We start from the raw sequence: 21971 nt of genomic DNA, 5'->3' as shown, positions 1-21971 counted from the left end.
TTCTACATTGAAAAAGAATAAAAATTCACAATATAGGGGGTAAGGTCAACCCCACAGGGATTGGTTTGACTGAGTTCGAGTTTCTCACAATCAAAGAGCTTTACTATACCCAAAATATTTGCAGTCCTATGTAAAATTAAGAAAGGGGGATTAAAGAATAATTAAATTAAAGAAATAAAATTGAAATGATAGTAAATCAAGAAATAAATAGTAATTTTAAAAATAAGTAGAATAAAATCAATTAATAAAAGCTCCGACCTCCGATGTAATGATAGACTCAGTTTCACAATTGATCACTAATTATAAGTATCTTCTCACCCATCAATAAGTCAATTATAGTGATTGAGGTACAACCTCAAACCTCCTCTTTTTCAGCTGAAAACAAATGCCTAGTTTTACTCCTAAACACTCGTTAAGATAAAATATTTATCTATCTAAATAAAAGATAAATGATAAAATTCAATCTTAATTGAACTCCTAAAAATATATTTTTTACAAATAAAAATAGAAAATAATCCCAAAGTCTAAAAAGCCTTTGTACGTCAATTTCTTGTGCCTATGCCCAAATCTTCATGCAACCCACTATCTTCACTTTTTTGTCGAGATTTTGGGCTTGTACTGTACCTACATAAAAATTAGGCAAAAAACACCAAAATTAGTAACATCGTACCTAAAATTTTATCAAAATAAAGCACATAAATATGTCGATTTGGCACAGTATCAAATTCCAACCAAAACTAGATTAAACAAAAAAATCTACAAAACAAATTCATTTTTTCTCCAATTTATGCATATCATGGATTGTATCTTGGCATTATAGTTATGACTCAAACTAATACTATGGTATCGTAATGTTAGTTCGAAATTTTAGAACAAAATGGTGGGACAAATTCAATGACGAGAAGTATAATTCCCAATAGTTAGGTTACTTTTTTTTAAATACAAGATTGTGCAAGTTCGTTGCTTGAACCAAACTACTACAAAAATTCTCCAAGCGCAATATTCTACCAGTGCATTATTAGCCCAAGCCAAGACAAAAAAAAAACCAGAATCTTATGGTTGAAATGCTCAGCTCAATGGACTTGGATTCAGACAACAAAAAGTCATCAACAACTTCAATCAAAATGGTGGATCTTGCATATGGCACTACAATGTTAACAATCACTAAAACCAAGAAGTGATCTAAGATATAAACAAGAAGTTTAGAAACACAAATCAACATGCATTAGTAGAAAATCTACGAAAGATTCCAAAGTAGTGTGTCAAGGAATAAATTCCCTTTCAAATTTTTAATAGTGTGTGTTAGGGTATAAATTCTCTTCCAAATTTGCAATAGTGTGTCAGGGAATAGTTTCCCAACAAGAAAATATTTTTCACATTATTATAGTTGTCTTAGGGTATAAATTTCCTTTCAAATTTGTAATAGTGTCAGGGAATAGATCTCTTAATAGAAAAAATATATCAATTTTGTAATAATATGTATCAGGGAATAAATTCCCAAATAATGTCATTGTAAAATAGGCAAGAGGTATTTGTAAAAGGCTTTGACTCGGTCATAGAAAGCATGTCTCAACCATTACCAATTCAAAGCCTTTTATAGAGGGCTCTTGCCTCTTTTACAATGAGATTATTCGGGAATCTATTCCTTGGTACACATTATTATACATTTGAATCTTTTTCTATTAGAGAATCTATTCCTTAACACTATTACTAATTTGAAAGGGAATTTATTCCTTAACACAACTATTACAAATGAGAAAAAAAATATTCTTGTTTGGGAATCTATTTCCCAACGCATACACTATTGAAAAATTTGAAGGAGAATTTATTCCCTAACACACACTATAACAAATTTGAAAGAGAATTTATTCATTGACACATACTACTTTGGAATATTTTATAGAGCTTGTACCGGTGTTTGTTGATTCGTGTTTCCAGACTTCTTTTTGTAGATAACTTCTTCTAAGTTTTAGTGAATGTCGTCGTTGTAGTTTCATCTGCAAGATTGACCGTTTTGATTCATGATGTTTTTTACTTTTCGTCTTCTGATTCAGAGTCCATTGAATTGAGCATTTCAACCATAAACAAAAGGTATTCCTTTTTGGTCAAGGCTTGGGGTAACAATGTGTTGGAAGTGGATTTTGCTTGGAGAAATTTTGCAATAGTTTGGTTGGAGGCAACAAACTTGCACAATTTGGTTTTTGTTGAAAATTTCATATAAGTGTTGAGAAATTTGCTTAAGAGGGTGGTGGAAAAAATGAGTCATGCCCTTTTATAAAGGGCTCTTGCCTCTCGTGCAATGAAATTATTTGAGAATATATTCCATAGTACACATTATTACAAATTTGAAAAGGAATTTATTCTATGACACAACTATTACAAATGTGAAAAACATCTTTTTGTTGGGGAATCTATCCCCTCACACACATATGCACACATAATTGCAAATTGGGAAGAGAAATTTATTCTTAGACACACATGCAATATTACAAAGTTGAAAGGGATTTTATTCCTATACACAACTATTACAAATGTGAAGAATATTTTCTTGTTGGGGAATCTATTCCCTAACACACACCATTACAATTTTGAAAAGGAATTTATTCCCTGAAACATACTACTTTAGCATCTTTAGTAGAATTTTTGTTGATTCTTGTTTCCAAACTTCTTTTTTTAGATAAATTGTTATTGGTTTTAGTGATTATGACAATTGTAGTGTCATTTGCAAGATCCACCATTTTGATTAATGATGTTGATGGCCTTTCATCTTTTGAATCAAAGTCCATTGAGTTGAGCATTTTAGCCATAAGTTTCTAGTATTCTTTTTGGTCATGGATTGGGCTAACAATGCATTGGTAGTACATTTTTCTTGGAGGCAGTATTTTGGTCTAGGGCACCAAACTTGCATAATCTTAGATTTTTGTTAAAATTTCATCCAAGTATTAAGATTTATACTTCTTGTCGTTGAATTTGTCCTACCACTTTGTTTTGAAATTTTGAATTAACGTTGGTATCCCCATTTATTGGTCATGTTTATAACCATAACTCTAAGATACAATCCATGTGATACGTAACTTAGAGAAGAAATGAATTGTTTTATAGATATACTTTTTTATTTGGTTCAAGTTGGAATTTGCCAAAAATTTTTGGCCATAATCTTTGGATTTTTCTAGTAAATGTCAAATGAAGAAGATCCATCTATACCAATTGGTGCGAAAGCCCAAGATTGAAATTTGAAGCCTGAACAATCAATTCGAGTAAATCAAATGGAATACAAGCTTTCTTCGAAAAGAAGAAAGCCAGTACAACAAGGACTTTAAAACCTTTAAGAAATATAAAAATTTAATCAAATAAATTAAAATCAATCAATAATTTCTAGAGTGAAAGAAGTAAATAAAATAAACAAAGATGGAAGAACGAATAGATAAAACCGAAAGTAGCCTAACCTCCTTTGATGAACTTGAACCAACAAAAAACTATAATGACTTTTAATCAACCCTCCCAACTGACAAGAATCATGCAAGTTGAAGTTATGATGAACCTCTTCAATAATTCTTGAAGAATTGAAGTAAAAGTCTATCAAGAAAATAACAAGAAACCAATCTTGTAAAAAAGGCCCCATTGGAGAAAACTTATTAACCAAAATAATCAAAGATACAATATATATATATATATATATGATGATGACTATAGAAACATAATTTCATATATATATAGACCTAAACTACGTGCAAAACAAGGGAAAAAAATCCTTCCTTTGCCTCCAATTAATTGACCTAGTAATAATTTTACTTTTTATGCTAAATTAATTTAAAATACTAAAAAATTAGTAATAAATAATCCCTAAAATATAAGACTTAATAAATACATTATTGGGATTATACATAATCAAAATTAAGCCTTAAAATTGAGTCCAATAAGATTTAAAAGCTTACGCAAATTTGAAAGCTCGTCATTTTCAAAGTAACCACATCCAAAAAAATTATGTTTGTGTGGTATTCACTAAAACAATCATATCTTGAGCTCCTGAAGTCAAAATAAGGTGATTCAAAGTGCATTTTGAAGCTTAAAGGCAAATATTTCATTGGTTGGAAGACATATCAATATAGAAATGCCTAGATCCCATCCAAAACTCCATTGTAAGTTGATTGATCTTCTAGAGTTGAATATTAAAAGCTTTGGTGACTTTAGTTTAATAAATTTCAACCCATCTATGCATGCATCACCAGTTCTATTATTTCTAAAACCAGTTGGGGAATTTGTAATGTATTTCACATTTGAATTATATGAGTCGTGAGTGCCCCATATGTTGGTTGTTGATGAGAAAGGTATTGTACTTGATGAGAAATGTATTGTACTAAATTACTTTGTAGTTCCAATATGTAAAAAATGAGTGATGGTTTGTTTCGGTGGTGAATTTGGTAAGGAATTATTTTGAAGGTATTTGCATCTTTGTCGTAGTCTCTTGGCAAAATGATTTTGATAATTTGGGCTATTGAATGAGTAACAAAATTGCGATCTTTTGGATATGTGTAATATATAAACAATACTAATCTGATTTGGATTAGTATGGTTTCATAGTATTTTGGGTTTTCTATAAAATTTATATTCTATTATGAATGTTCAAAACCTCTAGAAAATTCATCTTTTGGGTAATCTTCTTGAAGAGATGTTTCTTCTAAAATTTTGTGAACGATTTAGGTTTATGTAAAACAATCTCTCGATTTTTTCAAAATGTTGGTCACCTTTGCAACAATATGCTTGAGAGTGGTTTTTAATTTAGTCTAGTAATGGCAAGTGCCACTTTCGATGATTGAAAAAGAGGTTAAATCTATTTTTTTGATTTGAGAACTAATTTTTTTATAAGGATTTTGTGTAATTTTTAGTGATGAACTTTTTTGATGTTTCTGGAGAGGATGAGTCCTAATATTCTTCTTCTTTGAAGGCATATTTTGTAATAGGATTTGATTGGTTTTGATGCTATTTTTGGTTTAGAGGATGTCATATCTTCTATTTTTTTTCCTTTTTATTTTTCTTTGAGTTTTAGGGGGTGCATTTGTTGGATAAATTCTCTAGTGAGAAAATCAGGTAAGGAATTAGCTAATCCTTTAATATATTCAATTTCAAATTCAAAAATACTTAAAATTGCTTGTCATATAGCAAAAATATGTTTGATTTATCAAATCATTTTGTAAAACTTCTTTGTGAGTAAAATATTTGTTTGATTTAGCATATTATGAACATTTTTTTACTTCTTTTACAGATTTACAATCATTTCATCAAAGAAAATTTTGATTTAACAAATCAATTTGAAATTTTGTAATGCATAAAACGATCGATAAAATTTCCTTTTCAATTTTATTGTAATTCTACTTAGTTGGAGTCTAGTGCCTAAAAGTAAATTGGACTATCTTTTCTTTTCCTCCCTTGACTCGTTCAAAGATTCCACCATACCTTATTTTAGAAACATTTGTTTCTACCATCTTAAAGACGACTGCATCACTTAAACGTAAACAAGGGAGGAGCTCTGTGATTTGTTTTTTATTTGAGTAACTATATTGGTGTGAATATTTGTCCAAGGTTTTGGATTCTTTTTGAGCCGTTCATATAAGGCTTTACATAGTTTGCAAATTCTAGTAATCTTTCTATTGGGGTAATGGTACCTTAAGTAACATAATGGCCTAAAAACCTTACCCTAATTTGGAATAAACTAATTGTAACACTCCAAATCCAACCTAGCCATTATGGCCAAATCTAGAAGGTTACAAAAATACGTTGAAATCTTTACTTTCTAGAATGTGACTCGTTATGAAAATGAAAATCAAGGTCATATAAAACTTGCCACAATTCCTTGATAGGAAAATTTGTCGTTCTTAAAATGTTTATGTGAATTTATCAATTGCTAACTTAAAAACCCAATTTTATGAAATCATAGCGCTTAAGTCACTTGCTTCGAAAAACTCGTAATTCTAAATAAAAATTTGTAGTGGAAATTTCAAAGTTGATAATTTGAAAACCGTGACCTCGATAAATGAAAACATATAATTTGCTAATTGAGCACATTCTGAAACATTTGTTATTAATCTTCGTAAAACTCATTTCAAATTTGAAACGGAAAATCCTCAACTTGTTTAATTTTTGAAAACCAAACATTTATTTTTAATTAACTAAAAATAATGCAGAAATCTTTAATTGAATAGCAAAAATCAAACCCAAAACTAAATTTGAAAATTAGACCAAAACCAAAAGTCCAGAAAATTTGAATATTAACATATCAAACCATTTTATGTGAGAGACCAATCCGAGTTCCCAAACACTGCCCAATCATAATTCTATTGATTACCTGAAAATTCAAAAAAATTGGGTGAGCTAACAAGCTCAGTGTATAACTAAACTCAAATAGAGTCACAAATAGCATAATAAATAGATCAAAATGTCGCAGAGAATTCATCAAACTCGAATGGCAAAACTGTGCATGCATGGTTATGCCAATGCAATATTTCAGGAAATGAAAGGCAGATTTTCTAGAAAACTTCCTACGCCTGTCCGCTACACACCAAATTAAAGTTCCCAAAAACTCTTCCATGTTTGCTACACTATCTCTATTGTTACACACTCAACCCTTTTTTACTATTCGATCACTTGCTGATTCCTCTCTAACGTAAAACTCTTCTTAAGTAGGATACCAGAGTACAACAGAGCAAGAGAAAAGAGAAGAAGAACCCTCAAAACAAGAGTCCAACCGATATTTATAGCTCGCAGCTCTCTCTCTCTCTCCCAGAACTAACACGTGGTTAACATGCAAAGCTAACTCATACTCTATTTATTATGGCCAACATAATCATTCTTAGCATATCACACAATAAAATAATCATCAAAATCTAGCTAATTTCTAACTAGATCTTAGTAAAAACTCAAGTAAAAATGAACAGTAAACACATGTGCTCAACAAAAACTATCAAGTCCACAATCTTACAATTCTCTACTGGCGAATATAAACAGAAGGATCTATCTCACAAAACTTAACAAGAGAAAACATTAATTGATAGATTCCTCCCAACAACCATGCCAGGACATAAAGGCCACAAACCTATACTTCGCCAAAGGTGAACCTTTCAACCAAAATCATCACAAACTTACCAGATTAATCAAACAGTTCACCAATCATGACGCCACAAACAATACAAATACAACACTAGCAAATAGAACACAACTCGACCTTTCCTTAGCTTGATCTTAGCAAACTATCTGCCCACACAAACCTTAAATTAAGACTACGTCGGGAGGAGTGTTACAAGTTAAGTTAATTATTATTGTAGCTAGGATTTATTTACTTGTTAAGCCCTTCAAAATTCCTTGTATTTGCACTTTAATCCATTAGTTTAATATTAGCCAACTTTTTTATATTTCTTCTGTATAACTAATCAAATTTATTTTTTCCTACTAATTTTCATTTGGGGCTAAATCATGTCTAGAAAGATAAAAAGGGGTTTGACTTATTTTGCAAATAATTAAATTTCACTTGTGGTAATTTTAGGTATGAGCTTAGGGTTAGGCATGAGAGGAAGAGGATAGTAATAGGCATGAAAAGAACTTTTGTTTAAATTTTTAGTTAACATCATCAATTTGCAGATCAATCACTAAATAATCTCCTACTACTATCCCTTGTAAAGAAAAGGAAAAATATTTATTTTATTTTTTTCTTAATTTTGTAACTTTTGTTTTATCTCAACTCATTTATACATGCTGCAATGAATGATTAAATTGGTAAAAGCACCTTTCCAAATTTTCTTAATTTCGATATTAAGTAAATTGATTCTTTACAAATAAAAATAAAGTAATTTAATTCCTATCATTTTTAAAAAGTTGACAACTAAGGACAATTAATTATTTCCATAAGTTGTACATAATTTTGATTAGTATAATAACAAATTAAGTCCTTAATATTTACATATTCTATCAATTTGGCCTTAATTCTAAAAATTATCTAAAAAAGTATAAATTTTAAAAAATCTATAAAATTCAAACGAATACATGTAAAAACTTTAACTTCTAATATTTATAAATAGACAAAATATATAAATTTGAGGTTAAATTTATTACTATAACAATCAAAATTATGTAAAATTGATAAAAAAATAATATTGTGATTAATTGCCTTTATATACTCACCCTCGAAATTGATAAATGCTAAATTGCTTATTTTTTAGAAATATATACTCACCCTCCAAATTGATAAATACTAAATTACTTATTTTTTAGAAACACAAAATTTATTTAATATCAAAATTAATTAAAAAGAAGTGGGAAAATCGATTAAATTTAGGATGCGTTTGTTTGCTGTAAAATGGTTTCCGGAAAACATTTTACACCATTTTCGGTGTTTGTTTGGGGGAAAATAAATTCCTTTAGGAAACCATTTTCCAAAACACGGTAAAATCAAGCCCATTCCTCCGGAAATTGTCTTACGGCTTCAAAATTGATAAGACATTTTCCATTCTTCTCTAAGCAAACATTTTCCATTCTCTTCTAAGCAGCAGACATTTTCCATTCCTCAAAGCTTTCGCCTCTCCTCATCTCTGCCTTGCCATCTCTGTCTCTCAGCTTAATCTTCTTTCTCCATCTTTCTGCTCCATAGATCTGTCGGTGAGTCACCCAAAAGCTTCAAGTTTTTTATGAAATTGGTGGTTTTTTGCTGGATTTTCCAAAAATCGGAAGAAGGATGAAAACTCATCCTCTTCTTCCCTACACCACTCGACCCCCAATTCTTCACTGCAGTGAAGCTTTCCCTTTTAATTTTCTTGCTATTTTCTCTATAAAAATCTCAACATTTCTACCTTCAAAGCTTCAGTTAGTAGATGCGATTGACCCGATTCATTTCTTATCTCTTATCATTTTTTATTTGTTTATTCCTTAGTTGGAATTTTAACTTTATTTTATCGCGTTTTGTTGTGTAATTTTAGGGTTGCTGAATTTCTTAAACGAATTAAGCTTAATACTCTAATGTTCACTTCTTTTTGGATAGTTAATGATTATCATCATTTACGTTACCGTGGATTTTAGAAACCCCATAACTATTCTTACTATTGCTGTATTGTGTTTCCATTGTCGATTTTATTAGGCATTCATGGTCGTCGATTAACTTGCTTGGGCGTTTTTGAGCTTTCATATAGGATAGTAATCGTGTACTTAATAAGCATGTAGCAGATTAGTAGCGTCCCATGTGGAGATTTTAGCTTCACCAGTGGTTAAATAATCCCTTTTTTTTTCATGGAGACAATAGATTCTTTTATGTTAAGCATACTAGCAAATAGTGTATTCCATTGCAATTCCTCCTAGACTCCTGCTAATGAATGATATGGATGTTTGAGTTATGCTAATTGAATTTCAAATGCAATTAATCCCGAGGTGCTTAATTGAGTAAAACCTAGTCAATATATGACAAGTTGGAGTAGAGGGTAGTTATCAAAGATGAAATTCAGAGTTGGTTACAGTGCTATCATCGTTTTATTGTTAGGCTAGAGAACTATACACTCGACATTTGTGTCATTTGCTATGATATGTTACAAAATATTATGGGCTCTCTCTTTCAAGAAGGAAATGGTTAAAATTCTCAAGTTATCGAGTGTTTTAGTAAATACTAGCATGTTACGGATACTTTTGTAATGCATCAAAAGAAATAATGTTGAGTGGAGTGGACTAAGAGCATTTCAGTTCCTCTAATTTTAAGTAGTTTCGAGTACAATGATGTTCCTCTAATTTTGCAGGGGCTATTGAGCACCCAACTTTTTCAGCACTTACAAGACCATTGTGTGATCTCAGTATTCACTTATTCCTCCCCTTCTAGTTGCAACGCATAAGAAACTCAGGGTATGTAGATGTTTTTGTAGTTCTGAATGCCGTGGGTCTTATTTACTGGAGTAAATTGTTATGTTTTTATTCCTTTGCATTATAATTTATTCCATGGTTTAGTTTTAGCATTGAGTTAATGGATTAAAAGAAAGTATTAAGGTGATTATCCTTACTGTTAAGTTTTTGTTTAAAAATGTCAAATAGAGACTTTATGCTTGAGATTTGATCTTTTATTTCTTGAATATTAAAATTGTTAGCAACTCATATATATAGAGTTTATGCTTGAGAAACAAACCAATCAAAATACCAATAAGACTTTCAGTTCAATCCAAATTTCCTTAGAAAATTCAATGTTAAAATGACTACTAGAAGATCTCTGCCATAACCAGTTTTATTGTTTAGTTCAAAACTTAAAAGTTGATAATTTTTAACTTTTATTTAATTTTCTATTTTACTGATTTTTTTAAATAGTACATATAATTACAATTTTTAAAAAAATTTAAAACCAATGAACTAAACCAGACAAAATTTAATTTCACCATGAAACTTCTCATAGTGTCTTGGTTAATGGGCTTACAAGTAGAGAAAATGTATCGCAATTGCGACCCGTATATTATATATGGCAAAGAAAATCTGAACACAAAAAAATTTTGGCAGAAATAAAACTTATATAGGCTTGAAGTAGCCATCTTCAGTCGACTATGGTGGCCCTTTTCAGATTTTAAGGGAGAATAGTGGACATTTTCAGATTCAGGGGCACAACAAGCTTCTTCGTTCCAAGGTTGCATTATCCATACAACAATAGCAAAAGCAGCTTTTTTGCGTTTTCTTCTTTAACTAAGGCCGCTTTATGGACAAGCTTAGTCCAATTTTTAGCCTTAGAAATTGAAATGACAGAACAGATTTTTTTTTTCCAAATAGAACTGATAAACCAAAATATATATATACTATATAAGAAAAACATAGGGTCTAACCCCATGTACGGTGAGCTTGTTTCAGCCCATAGCATACTTCTGGGTGACATGCTGAACATGTTTAAGAGCATGTAGGAGACCATTAGCATATCTTGAAATTCTATTTATTTTTTGCAAATTACTGATTTGCTTCAGTTTGTTTCAGTTATAAGTGGTACTTTCAATGCTTTCATTTTTCATGCTTTCATTTTAAGTGGTACTTTCAATTATAATTAGCTTGATATGTATGTATGCACTCTTGTTATTCTAATTGTGTATAATATCCAACAGGCACACAAGAAGTATGAACCATTTTTGAATAAAAGCATTGATCATTATGATGAAATGGTTGTAGTTGTTGGCAAAGATATGGCAACAGGGAGTTTTGCCAGAACATTTGTTGACATAGATTTGGATGATGGTAATGAAGATTCAATGCACATAGACCCAACAATGAAGAGGTCAAGAGGTAAGAACAAATGTATCTTCATCTGGCACATCCAAACGTAAAAGAAAAAGTGGTCAAGAAAGTCTCGTTGATGAACAAATTAAATTTGTGGGTGAACAACTTGGCAAAATTGCTAATGCTTTGGAAAAATTTACTGCCGATAATACATCACAGCTTTACGAACAAGTGATGTCGATGGAGGAAGAAGGATTTGATGAAGACTTCTTGTGTTCTATGCTTGATTATCTAGGGAGTCATGAATCAGAGGCCAAACTTTTTTTAGTTAAAAATAAGAAGCATAAAAAAATTTGGCTTCAAAAATTTTCTCAGGGTTGAAGATATTGATACATTTATGTGGTGTAATATTATGCACTTGGACAATGTTCTTACTATGTGGTGTACCATTAATTATGTATTTGGATATATGTGGTGTAATATTATGCACTAGACAATGTTGTTACTATGTGGTGTACCATTAATTATGTATTTGGATAATATTATTATTTCTAGTACTCATTGTGGTTTCAAGCAATTTATAATTATTCAATACTTGTTTTTTAACACAATTACAAATAATTTATTTGTTATTGTTTTTTCAATTTATAACGATTAATATTGTAGCTTAATAATTGAGTATTATTATAATTAAATCATTGCAATATATGTAAAAACAATTTATTAATATATATTAATAAATATATATATTAATATATGTAAAATATATGTAAAAACAACTTTTCCGGAAAATATTTTCAGGAAATCTGCCAAACAGCAGAAAATATTTTACACAGATTTACCAAACACCAGAAAATATTTTCCAGTAAATCATTTTACAGAAAAGTAAAATATTTTCCAGAAATCATTTTACGGAAAATATTTTACTGCCAAACAAACAGACCCTTAACCTCTCGGTTACAAAGCCTTTAGGGAATTTTGAAAATTTTCTTTTTAACCATTCAAAGGGTACAATCGGCAATGGGAATCAAATCCCCGTTTCCGATTTGATCAGAGTTCGGTAGCCCGATTAGAAAGAAAGTTTTTTTTTTTTAAGAAAAGGGTAAAAGGAAATATTTTTATTTATAAATATACATTTGTATTTGATAAATTATTTAATCTTTTATAGAACAAATTTATTTGTACAAAATGAAAAAGGAAAGTGAAAAGAAAAAAAGAAAATTAAGTTTTAAATAATTAAAATAATTACTTTATTTTTATAATCTAATTAATTAAAAGGTATTTATTTTAAAAATTAATTTTAATTATAAAATGAATTATAATTATTTATTTATCATCAAGAACAAAGGAAAGAAAAAAGAGAAAAGGAGTAGAAAAAGCACAATATCTATTTTAGTGTAATTACACCTAATATCCCCAAACTATTATCCTCATTTTAAATTGGTCCTTAAACTTTAAATTATTCTAATTACATCATCAAAGTATTGATGTTCTATAAATAAGGTCCTTCCGTTACTAAAATCGTTAATTTAGCCATTAAATGAAACGCTAAATTTTATGTGATATAATTTAAATATATCCATAAAGAAAAAATGAATATTGTAAAATGGATGTTGTAAAAATCTTGATTTTGAGGTTTTGAAACTTTTATATAAATGATCATCCACTATGTCTTTTCTAGGTTTTACTTTGACTTTAGTTTTTATTTTAAAAGATACGCAACAACATTTTACTTTTATTTAAAAGTTTCATTTCAAATTATGTCATATAAAATTTTACGTGTTGTTTAATGGTTAACTTAACGGTTTCAATAATAAAAGGACCCAATTATATAACATCGAAAGTTTTAGGATGTAATTAGAACATTTTAAAGTTTGAGGACCAATTTAGAATAAAGGTCATAGTTTGAGGATATCTAGTACATTAACTCATTTTATAAAAAATTAATCTAATTATAATATTATAAACATTTCTTTTATCTAATGGAGAGAAAGAAAATTATAATATAGGAAGAAATAAAAATAAAATTAATATAAATAAATATGTTATACATTATAAATTTTTAAAAAGCTACAAAAATAGTTTATATTATGACATAAATGATTATTTATGTTTCTCTTTATTTATATAAAGAATATTTTTGAGATGAGGCTGATTTGTTTCAGAGAAATTTTTAAAGTGTCGTTTGTCTAGAGCTGACAAATAGTGGCATATCTAGGAAGCTGGCAACACCCCGGCCCCCTTAAAATGAAAAATTTTTTTGGCCCCTTAAAAATTATAAGATTTTGATTTAATCCTTTAAAAATTATAAATATTTAGGCTATTAAAAATTACAATTTAATTTCGGCTCTCCTAAAAAAATTTTCTAGTTTCGCCCCTGCTGACAAACCTCTCAGCGGGTCAATATTGTCTCCAAGACGAGTTGATGTTGTCTCCCAACTATGTGAAGAGCTAAGTGTCTAAAGAGGCCTCTTGAAGCTTAAATTCATAAAGCGAGAGCGCTTCATCAAGAAAGATTGTAAGTGAGATCAAGTTTGAAGCACAAATTCATAAAACGAAAGCGCTACATCAAGAAAGATTATAAATGAGATCAAGTAATACCATGCCTCTCCTCTAATGACCTATATCCTATAAATTGAGATTCCAAACTCTATCACAGGCAAATCACGACTATATTTTTAGTAGATGAGAAAAAGCCTAAGCTAAACTAATATTTTATATTTTATAAATAAGTTAGATTTGCACCCAAAAAAGCAGTTTACACTAGAGGTGTTCATGGGTCGAGCCGGGCCCATAAAAAATTTCGGCCCGGCCCGAAATATGGGCCTAAGATTTTGCCCAGGCCCGGCCCGGGAAAAAAATTATAAGCCCGGGCCCGGGCCATTTTTATTTTAAAAATTTTAAAAAATTAAAAAAAGTATTTTAAAAATATTTTAAAATTAAAAAAAAGTATTTTAAAAAATATTTTAAAATTAAAAAAAATATTTTAAAATATTTTAAAATTAAAAAAAATTAAAAAAGTATGTAAAAAATATTTTAAAATTAAAAAAATAAATATATTTATTATATCGGGCCGGGCCGAGCTAGGACTGGGCCGAAAAAGTGGTGCCCGAGGCCCGGCCCGTTTTCTAAACGGGCCTCTTTTTTTGCCCAAGCCCATATTTTGGGCCTATATTTTTACTCAAACCCTCCCATATTTAAGACGGGCCGTCGGGCCGGGCCGGGCTGCCCGGCCCATGAGCACCTCTAGTTTACACCTATTCTATTCCCAGTGAAATATAGGTAATAAAAGATCTACACAAACTCAGGTCTATTGGTGTAATTAACTAGCCAAGTTTTAAGGGAATCATAATTTCATGATACCACTATCCATACTTGAATGACAGTTTTAATTTTTATTTGGTTCCAAACAGAGAAAGCTAATATAGCATAAGGGGCTAAGCATGAAATTAACCCATTAATTTCCCAATTCATTCTTTTAAAAAGCTGAAGAGGCTGCAGGGAGCGGAGCAACACCGGTGGAGTTTGTAAAGCCAAAGACTATCCTTCCTTTCGCTAATTAACAGTCCACTATTCGACGATGGCGCTGTTCTCCGGCGGCTATCTCTTTGTTCTTTCTAATTATCGGCAAACGACTAGCTTCAAAAACCCCCATTCCCATCTTTATTCAAAACACCTTCGCAGCTTAAACTTGGATTTTGCTTTCCACCAGAAAGCCAGAATTAGTAATACTATTGAGAGTGGCAACACCAAAAACTGCGCCGCGCCGGTAGCCGACATGAATGGCTTCCAACTGCGCTGCCACCTTCAATCTGATTTGCCTCATGATACCGTCTCTAAATATCAAGTTTTGCAAACAAGTAAAGCTGCCTATCACATCCTCTCTCTCTCAATCTGTTTAAAAAATAGTCATTTTCGTTTATTTAAATAATTTAAATTGTATTTTATCTTTTTTTATTAAAAAAATTAATTTTTATAAGTTAGATTAAAATGTAATTTAGACATATGCACACGAACAAGTACTTAACCGATGTGTAAACAAGTAATAATTTGTTTTTCATTACAGCGCCCTCGTTGTCTTCAACGCCATTTTCAGATTCAGGAGGTTGTAATGAGCCTAGCCTTCGTGTTGCACATCAGGTGTTTATTTATTATTATATAATTATCAATTTAAGTTTCTTTTTGTTTAAATTATTAAAATGACATGCACTAAACACATATATTTATCTTGAAATGACACATTGATGTATTAATGGTTGTTAATTTTTGCAAGGGAATTCGTGGGGCATATAGTGAATCAGCTGCAGAGAAAGCGTATCCCAATTGTGAAACTATTGCTTGCCAGCATTTCCATTCAACTTTTCAAGTGACTTACCCTTTACACTCCTCTTAAAACAATCCATAACCAGTCATTTATTTTAGAGTTTGTTGCTATATATTCAAATAATTTAATTTGTTTTAATTATTAGATCCTTACATTTCTATTTTTCCTTTTTTGTTATAAAATTATTATGAATTTGTTAATTTTATTTTTACAAATCATTACCACAATTATCATCGTAACATCATTTTATTTTTACAAATAAAATTAAAGATGGTATATATGTATTTTTGAGAAAGTCATATTTAGTTAAAAATTACTTGGTATTTATATAAGATATATTTCTCCTAGTTGATTCATGCCATATACTCTTCTTCTTTTTTTATTATAGGCAGTTGCAAGGCGGGTTGCAGACAGGGCAGTAATACCGATAGAGAATTCATTAGGAGGAAGCATCCATGGAAACTACGACCTGTTGCTTCGCCACAGTCTGCATATAATTGGTGAAATTCGGTTTGCTGTTTCCCATTGCTTGCTTGCCAACAATGGCGTTGACCTTCATGATTTGAAAACCGTTCTTAGCCATCCTCAAGTATGATCCATTAAAACCTACTTCAACCTACTTAATTCAGGGCTTAATAATATATATGTAATTTAATCTCAACTATATACAGTACTTTATTAATACATTAATTTGATACCTAAATGATATTTTTGACTGGGATAACAGTATGCTATTTCTTATGCTTGTATCGGTTCTATTTACCTTATTGAATTTACATATTAACCCTGAATTTGAATGATACGACATTTGAGGCACTTGCTCAATGTGAGAAGAGCTTGACGAAGTTGGGATTGGAGGGAGAAGCAGTGGCTAATACTGCAGTTGCAGCAAAGGTAAAGGGTCTTAATGATGAGCCACATTACAGTTGATGGGTCTTAATGATAAACATGTGTATATATAGAAAGTGGCTGCCGAAAAGCTAAGAGACACAGGAGCCTTGGCTAGTTCATCTGCTGCGCTTCTTTATGGGCTCAACATTCTTGCCTCAAATGTTCAGGTCAGTTTCCACTTTCACCACAAAACCTTCCTATGTCTCACACACACAAAATGGTCTGAGTCTGGCTTTGTTTAATTAGATGTTTATTGCAGGACGATAGCAACAACGTAACTCGATTTCTGTTGCTAGCCAGGGAACCCCTTACTCCTGCCACAGATACGCCCTTCAAGGTCAGCATGTATTTGCTGTTCATTATATTGTTGGATACCGTATTGCATTATGGACATCTAATATTAGCCCTTAAAAGGGGTTTTCAAACAAAATCGATCTATATCCAACCCCAATATGTTAATTTTTTAAAACTTTTCAATATGTTAATTCTTCTTTAAAAGAGTTTTCAATGGAGCCTCGAGACGGGACGGATGGAGCGGCCGCTGCACATAGGGAATCGAGGGGAGGACTGGGAGGGGAAAGATCAGCGTTCACGGCGTTTCACACAAAAAAACGCTGCTAAAATCAAAACGATGTCATCCAATTATTTGGATCTTATAAAACGACGGTGTTTTATCCAGAAAACGCCATTAGATATACACAATTTGCAGTGATTTCGGGTAAACGCCGCTATATATTTGAACCTAATTTATATTTTAGAAACAATATAAATATATAAAATTTATTTTAAATTATATACTTTATTATTTTAATATAAAATATTTTTTATTGAAATGATAATTTAAATTTAAATATACTTTACCATTTATTCATTTTTATAAAAGAAAATTTTTAAATGAATATTATTATTCATATTAATTTCTTCTAAATTTATATTATTTTCTCTAATTATATAATGTTAAGTAATTAGAAACTTTTTATAATAATTCATTACCATAGCCTATTGACGCGTTTTAGGAAGAAATGCGGCCATATCAATGTAAAAAAAACAAAAAAAATAATTTTTTAAAATATTATTTATTTATACAGAACAAATAGTGGCATTTCTTTTTGCAACTTACAACGTTGCTAATTGTTTTGTATAAATACATAGGATTTTTTTTTTAAAAAAAATTATTCTCTGTTTGACACATTTACTAGAAACGCCATAATTGTTTCACAGATTTCGCCCCTATAGTTATGGCGCCAAACCCATTGTTCAGGAAATCATATTTCCCGCTTTAATTAATTGCCTTTTTCCAGCGTTTTTAGCTAGAATCGCCACTAGTGTGTTCACGCTAGCCGCGCTTTACTTAAAAACACTGCTGCGTCCCTACTTTGCTGTAGTGTATCCAACCCAAATATGTTGACTTTTTATAACTTTTTTTTTTTTTTTGAAAATAACTTTTTACAACTTTTCAATATAGTTTTATAGGATGAAACTTATAATCATATCGGAATATATTGATACTAGCTTACCATAATATTATTGATTTATTCAATTTAACATTTTTGAAAAAGTTCAAAATAAAAATATATAAAATAGCAAAAATGTGACACTGACATGTGCCCAATAAGTATAATAAAAATAAAAAAATTAATATATAAACAAATGAGACACTTGTCACATTTTTACTCATGCTTATGAAGTTTAGAAACTCCACAGGTTATATATCAAGTAATTATACTAAAATAGCATGAATATATTTGAAACACTATCATTTTAGTTTAAAAACTCTATAATTAAGATTGAGGTGATAAGAAATGAATGTGAAAATAGTAAAATATATTTTAAAAAAAAAGAATATATGACATGTTTTAATTTTACTCATTAAGTATCATTTAGTAGACTTTTATATATTACCTTTTTCAAAAGATGACGGGCATTAATTGTGTTAAATGCATTATTCAGAATTTCTAATGCAATTATTTTGGCATTAATTGAAATACATTATAAATAATTGTGTTAAATGTTGAAATACGTTATTCAATGTTTATTAATATATATTTCGAAATACATTATTTTTACATTAAAACAATTATATATTGAAAAGTCATAATACCATGTGAAAAATAATATCAAGTGTCACTTGAAAGAATCATTCAAAACATTAAAAAAGGTAAAATGAGATTTCAAAAGTGGACGGTTCATGACAGGAGATTAGGCTTAAGAGTGTTTGAAGATTCCCTCTTAGGGGAGTTAGTTTAATTTTTTATTGTGTACTTTGTTATTCACCAAAAATAAAAAGGCTTTATATTTATATTTATATTTATTAATAAGTTGCCATTACCTGATGAAAAATTACAGACAAGTATCGTTTTCACATTAAAGGACGGTTCTTCTGCGCTTCCTGATGCACTTTCTGTTTTTATCTCGAATCAAATCAAACTTTTAAAGGTATATATATATATATACATTATTATATATTTAGTCATATTGCAATTGACAGCACGTCTTCAATGTTTGCTTGAAACCAGATTGAAAGTCGTCCATTGAAGAACCAACCTTTGCTAGCATCAAAGAATACCAGTAAAAGCAATGGGTACGTATATTGTATGACATCCACATATACAGTTTCAGTGAGATGAATAGGTAATGTTATTTTTGGTTGGTAGATACTTCAATTACTTTTTCTACGCGGACGTTGAAGCGTCAATGTCTGATCAAACGACACAAACTGCTCTCAAACATCTCAAGGTTTGCTTCCCTCTACATCAAGATCATCTATTTCAATACCTTTCAGCATTATAGAGGCTAATAATTTCATTTACAGGAGCTTTCCACATTTTTACGGGTTCTAGGTAGCTATCCAATGGTATGAGCCAGAATCTTATTCATCATAAAGGAGGTCCATCACCCAAGCCACGTGGTGATAAATATATGATATACATTCTATGACAATTATCGACCGTTTTATACACCTCATACAAAAATAAATACGAAATAAAATTCAAACAGGTTATTGGCTTTTATATAGGTTGTCAAACATCATCAATATAATTGCAGCAACTATACAATTCAATAAAATTAAAATATAAAAAACAATAAACATAATGACAAAATTTACCACTTTTTTTTCTCTTTATCTTCTCCTATCGGTATTACTAATATTGATTTCTCGTCTTAAACCACATACAAAAATATAGATTTTTAAACACAAAAGCTATCTTCATGTTAAATTTTGGTAATTTATTTTAATATTTCTATAATCAGGGGAAGTTTCTGCAGTGTTTGAACTTTGAACCTTAAATGGCAAGGGAACAACATAACTTCTGAACTTTCAACAACCATCCAACACTATCATCATGACAGCTGAATATAAGGAAAACCTTCAAAGGGAAAACTTTTCAGAGAAGATCAACTTATTTCGAATAATTCGATTCAATACCAGCAATGTATTAGGCTTTGAGGGATGCACCTGCTTTCACAAGATCTTCTAGTGCCTTCAATATCTGTGGTTCAGTCAAACCTTCCAAGCGAATGCCCCTCTCAACACCCATATCTACATTTAAATCAAATTGGATCCAATAGATTGATACCACAAATGTATTTATGTTCAGACAGTTCAGGCAAAGAACAAAGCATGGGGAAGACAATGAGCTCAGTGTCGCCCATTATACTACCTAAGGTAGCTAGCAAGGATCTTGCATGGACACAAATGTAATTTGTGATAAAAAAAGTGCGAAGGAAGATAGACTTCCCACACAGATCCCATGATCATTCATATAATAAAACATGGTAAACAACGAAACAAAAGTCTATCCTTAGGGAAATGAATAACGGTGAACCTAAATGCTTCCCTTGACTAGTATTATCAGTGTAGAGAACAAAATTTCAGATACCTCACAGCCAATAAAGAAATGGCTTTACCAAATACAAGACCAAACAATACAAGCGTGGACTAAACAAATACAAAAGCAAGAAGTAACAAATCATTGTCCAAAAAGAATATGTTAAACAAACACTCTCCATTGGCTTGTGGCTCGGGTACATGAAGAAATCAAAACCCCCTCATTTTGGAACACAAAAGAGTTAATGGTGAGAAATAATATATAGTAATTAAGTAATTTACTTTCAAGTCCCCTGTCCAAGACCAAAAAACAGGCAAGCATGCAATGTCATGCAAAATCAAAGAATGATCAAAAACAAAGAGAAGAAAGAGATTCGAGTTCACAAATACCACAATTCACAGTGAAGAATCTAGAATGAAGCATCTTTTATATCATGCAGTTTAACCAAACATATAACAAAGCAATAACATATTATACAATCAACCATAGACCGCTTCACTTCCTCTCTTATTCACTCTTAAATCTTATCAATTGTATGTATTCTTTCACAAAACTTATTCTACATGTTATTCTTAACCCATTTCCACCTAGAATCACGTAGCCAAATTAACCCAAAACTAACATGACCCAGCAGCTGACAGGAAATTACTACAACCTCAGGTCTAGTTTTCAGCCACTATTTTGTGATCATATCTACAGTCTATAAGAAACATACCCGAAATCTTACTTTCTACCATAACTAAAAACCTCAAATCCCTAAGTTTCCAAACCCACCTAAAGGCACTATGACAGATTATCTTAAATTTGTCATACATCACCCAATGAACATTAAACTTTGGAATAGAGACCAAAATTCATCATAAACAGAAATCTATTCCCACCAAACAGTTTATCATGTTTTAATAATAACAGACGAGAACAAAATTTCTTGTATTCGAAGGGTCAGTACATTATTCACTCCGTCGAAATTTTCAATCATTCCGTAGTTCATATGCGTATCCAAGATTCCCCAGAATCTCACTATATTGAACTAAGTAGTTGTTTTAAGCAGTGATCTTCAATTCCTAGATCAAAACTCGAAAATGAAAAAAGCAAACTTCATAAATGATGGATAATGGATATAAGAAAAATACCATATCTAGCCCAAATTTGGGGCTCAATCCCACGGCATTCACGAATGAGGATCGGAAATTTGGGGTTTAAAGTCTTGAGATCCTTGTAATTTTGCTCCACGAATGATCTATCAGGAAGGGGGGGGGGGGAAGAGAAATTAAATAAAAGAAAACCAGCAAGAAAAGGATATAGATTGAGGAAAACAAAACCTAGCGGAGGCACTGGAAGGGGAAGTTTGGCAAAACAGAATTCGTAGCTCTTTGAGATTTCGAGATAATTGGCTTCTCCACGCCATTCTTTTGTTTTCCTTTAGTATCTCACAAAACCTAGGTTTCGCGATTGGAAAGCTGGTGCTACAGATGAAACAAAACAAATCCAATCATGATTCATAAACGCATAATCACAAATTTGACTCTTTGGTCATTTTTATTTTTTATTTTTTATTTTTTAAGATAAATCCATCAACCTTTAAAAAAATTGAATAATTATTTTTAAAAAAATATTAATTAAAATTTTAAAATTTTAAATATGATTACTCGCATCACATTTCATATTAATTTTTAAAATTTTATAAATTTTATGATTTTTTTATATTTTAAATGTTT

At 30.5% G+C, this 21971-nt stretch overlaps 2 protein-coding genes and 1 long non-coding RNA gene across 7 annotated transcripts; 1 reads left to right on the top strand and 2 right to left on the bottom strand.

The window, feature by feature from the left end:
- Positions 1-204: 204 nt before the first annotated feature.
- On the bottom strand, positions 205-2241 carry LOC128032477 (uncharacterized). Its single transcript, XR_008188678.1, has 2 exons — positions 1913-2241; positions 205-624 (listed from the first exon to the last, which is right to left on the bottom strand). It is a non-coding gene; the product is annotated as an uncharacterized LOC128032477 (long non-coding RNA).
- Positions 2242-14634: 12393 nt separating this feature from the next.
- On the top strand, positions 14635-20273 carry LOC105799298 (arogenate dehydratase/prephenate dehydratase 2, chloroplastic). Of its 4 annotated transcripts, XM_012629767.2 has the most exons (12): positions 14638-15068; positions 15275-15348; positions 15482-15574; positions 15921-16121; positions 16346-16426; positions 16495-16590; positions 16683-16760; positions 18770-18859; positions 18940-19004; positions 19078-19159; positions 19236-19277; positions 19676-20273. In XM_012629767.2, the coding sequence occupies exons 1-12, from the start codon at positions 14789-14791 to the stop codon at positions 19709-19711; spliced, it is 1218 nt and encodes a 405-aa protein (XP_012485221.2). In that variant the 5' UTR covers positions 14638-14788; the 3' UTR covers positions 19712-20273. The 4 variants fall into 4 exon arrangements, 2 of the variants coding, with proteins under 2 accessions (XP_052476836.1, XP_012485221.2); XR_008188741.1 differs by lacking the exons at positions 19078-19159; positions 19236-19277; positions 19676-20273 and adding an exon at positions 16923-17141 and having other exon boundaries at positions 14635-15068; positions 18940-18999; XR_008188742.1 differs by lacking the exons at positions 19236-19277; positions 19676-20273 and having other exon boundaries at positions 14636-15068; positions 18912-19004; positions 19078-19140.
- LOC105799299 (NADH dehydrogenase [ubiquinone] 1 alpha subcomplex subunit 2) lies at positions 19631-21767 on the bottom strand. 2 transcript variants are annotated; one of them, XM_012629770.2, is made up of 4 exons: positions 21576-21767; positions 21387-21493; positions 19881-19964; positions 19631-19791 (listed from the first exon to the last, which is right to left on the bottom strand). In XM_012629770.2, the coding sequence occupies exons 1-4, from the start codon at positions 21659-21661 to the stop codon at positions 19766-19768; spliced, it is 303 nt and encodes a 100-aa protein (XP_012485224.1). In that variant the 5' UTR covers positions 21662-21767; the 3' UTR covers positions 19631-19765. The 2 variants fall into 2 exon arrangements, with proteins under 2 accessions (XP_012485224.1, XP_012485225.1); XM_012629771.2 differs by having other exon boundaries at positions 19631-19964; positions 21576-21765.
- Positions 21768-21971: the final 204 nt, after the last annotated feature.

The sequence above is a fragment of the Gossypium raimondii genome, chromosome 9, assembly GCF_025698545.1.
Source record: "Gossypium raimondii isolate GPD5lz chromosome 9, ASM2569854v1, whole genome shotgun sequence".
Taxonomy (NCBI): domain Eukaryota; kingdom Viridiplantae; phylum Streptophyta; class Magnoliopsida; order Malvales; family Malvaceae; genus Gossypium; species Gossypium raimondii.
The sequence above is the reverse complement of the archived record's forward strand: the minus strand, read 5'-3'. Positions and strand labels throughout refer to the sequence as shown.

Excerpts from the sequence above, each read along its gene's own strand:
- LOC105799299 (XM_012629770.2), bottom strand. The coding sequence starts at position 21,661 with ATGGCGTGGAGAAGCCAATTATCTCGAAATCTCAAAGAGCTACGAATT. Across the intron at positions 21,494-21,575 it reads CCTTCCAGTGCCTCCGCTAG|ATCATTCGTGGAGCAAAATT; the intron begins GTTTTGTTTTCC and ends CCTTCCTGATAG. Across the intron at positions 19,965-21,386 it reads CCAAATTTGGGCTAGATATG|ATATGGGTGTTGAGAGGGGC; the intron begins GTATTTTTCTTA and ends ATTTAAATGTAG.
- LOC105799298 (XM_012629767.2), top strand. The coding sequence starts at position 14,789 with ATGGCGCTGTTCTCCGGCGGCTATCTCTTTGTTCTTTCTAATTATCGG. Across the intron at positions 19,160-19,235 it reads CTGCTCTCAAACATCTCAAG|GAGCTTTCCACATTTTTACG; the intron begins GTTTGCTTCCCT and ends TTTCATTTACAG. Across the intron at positions 19,278-19,675 it reads TTCTAGGTAGCTATCCAATG|GGGAAGTTTCTGCAGTGTTT; the intron begins GTATGAGCCAGA and ends TTCTATAATCAG.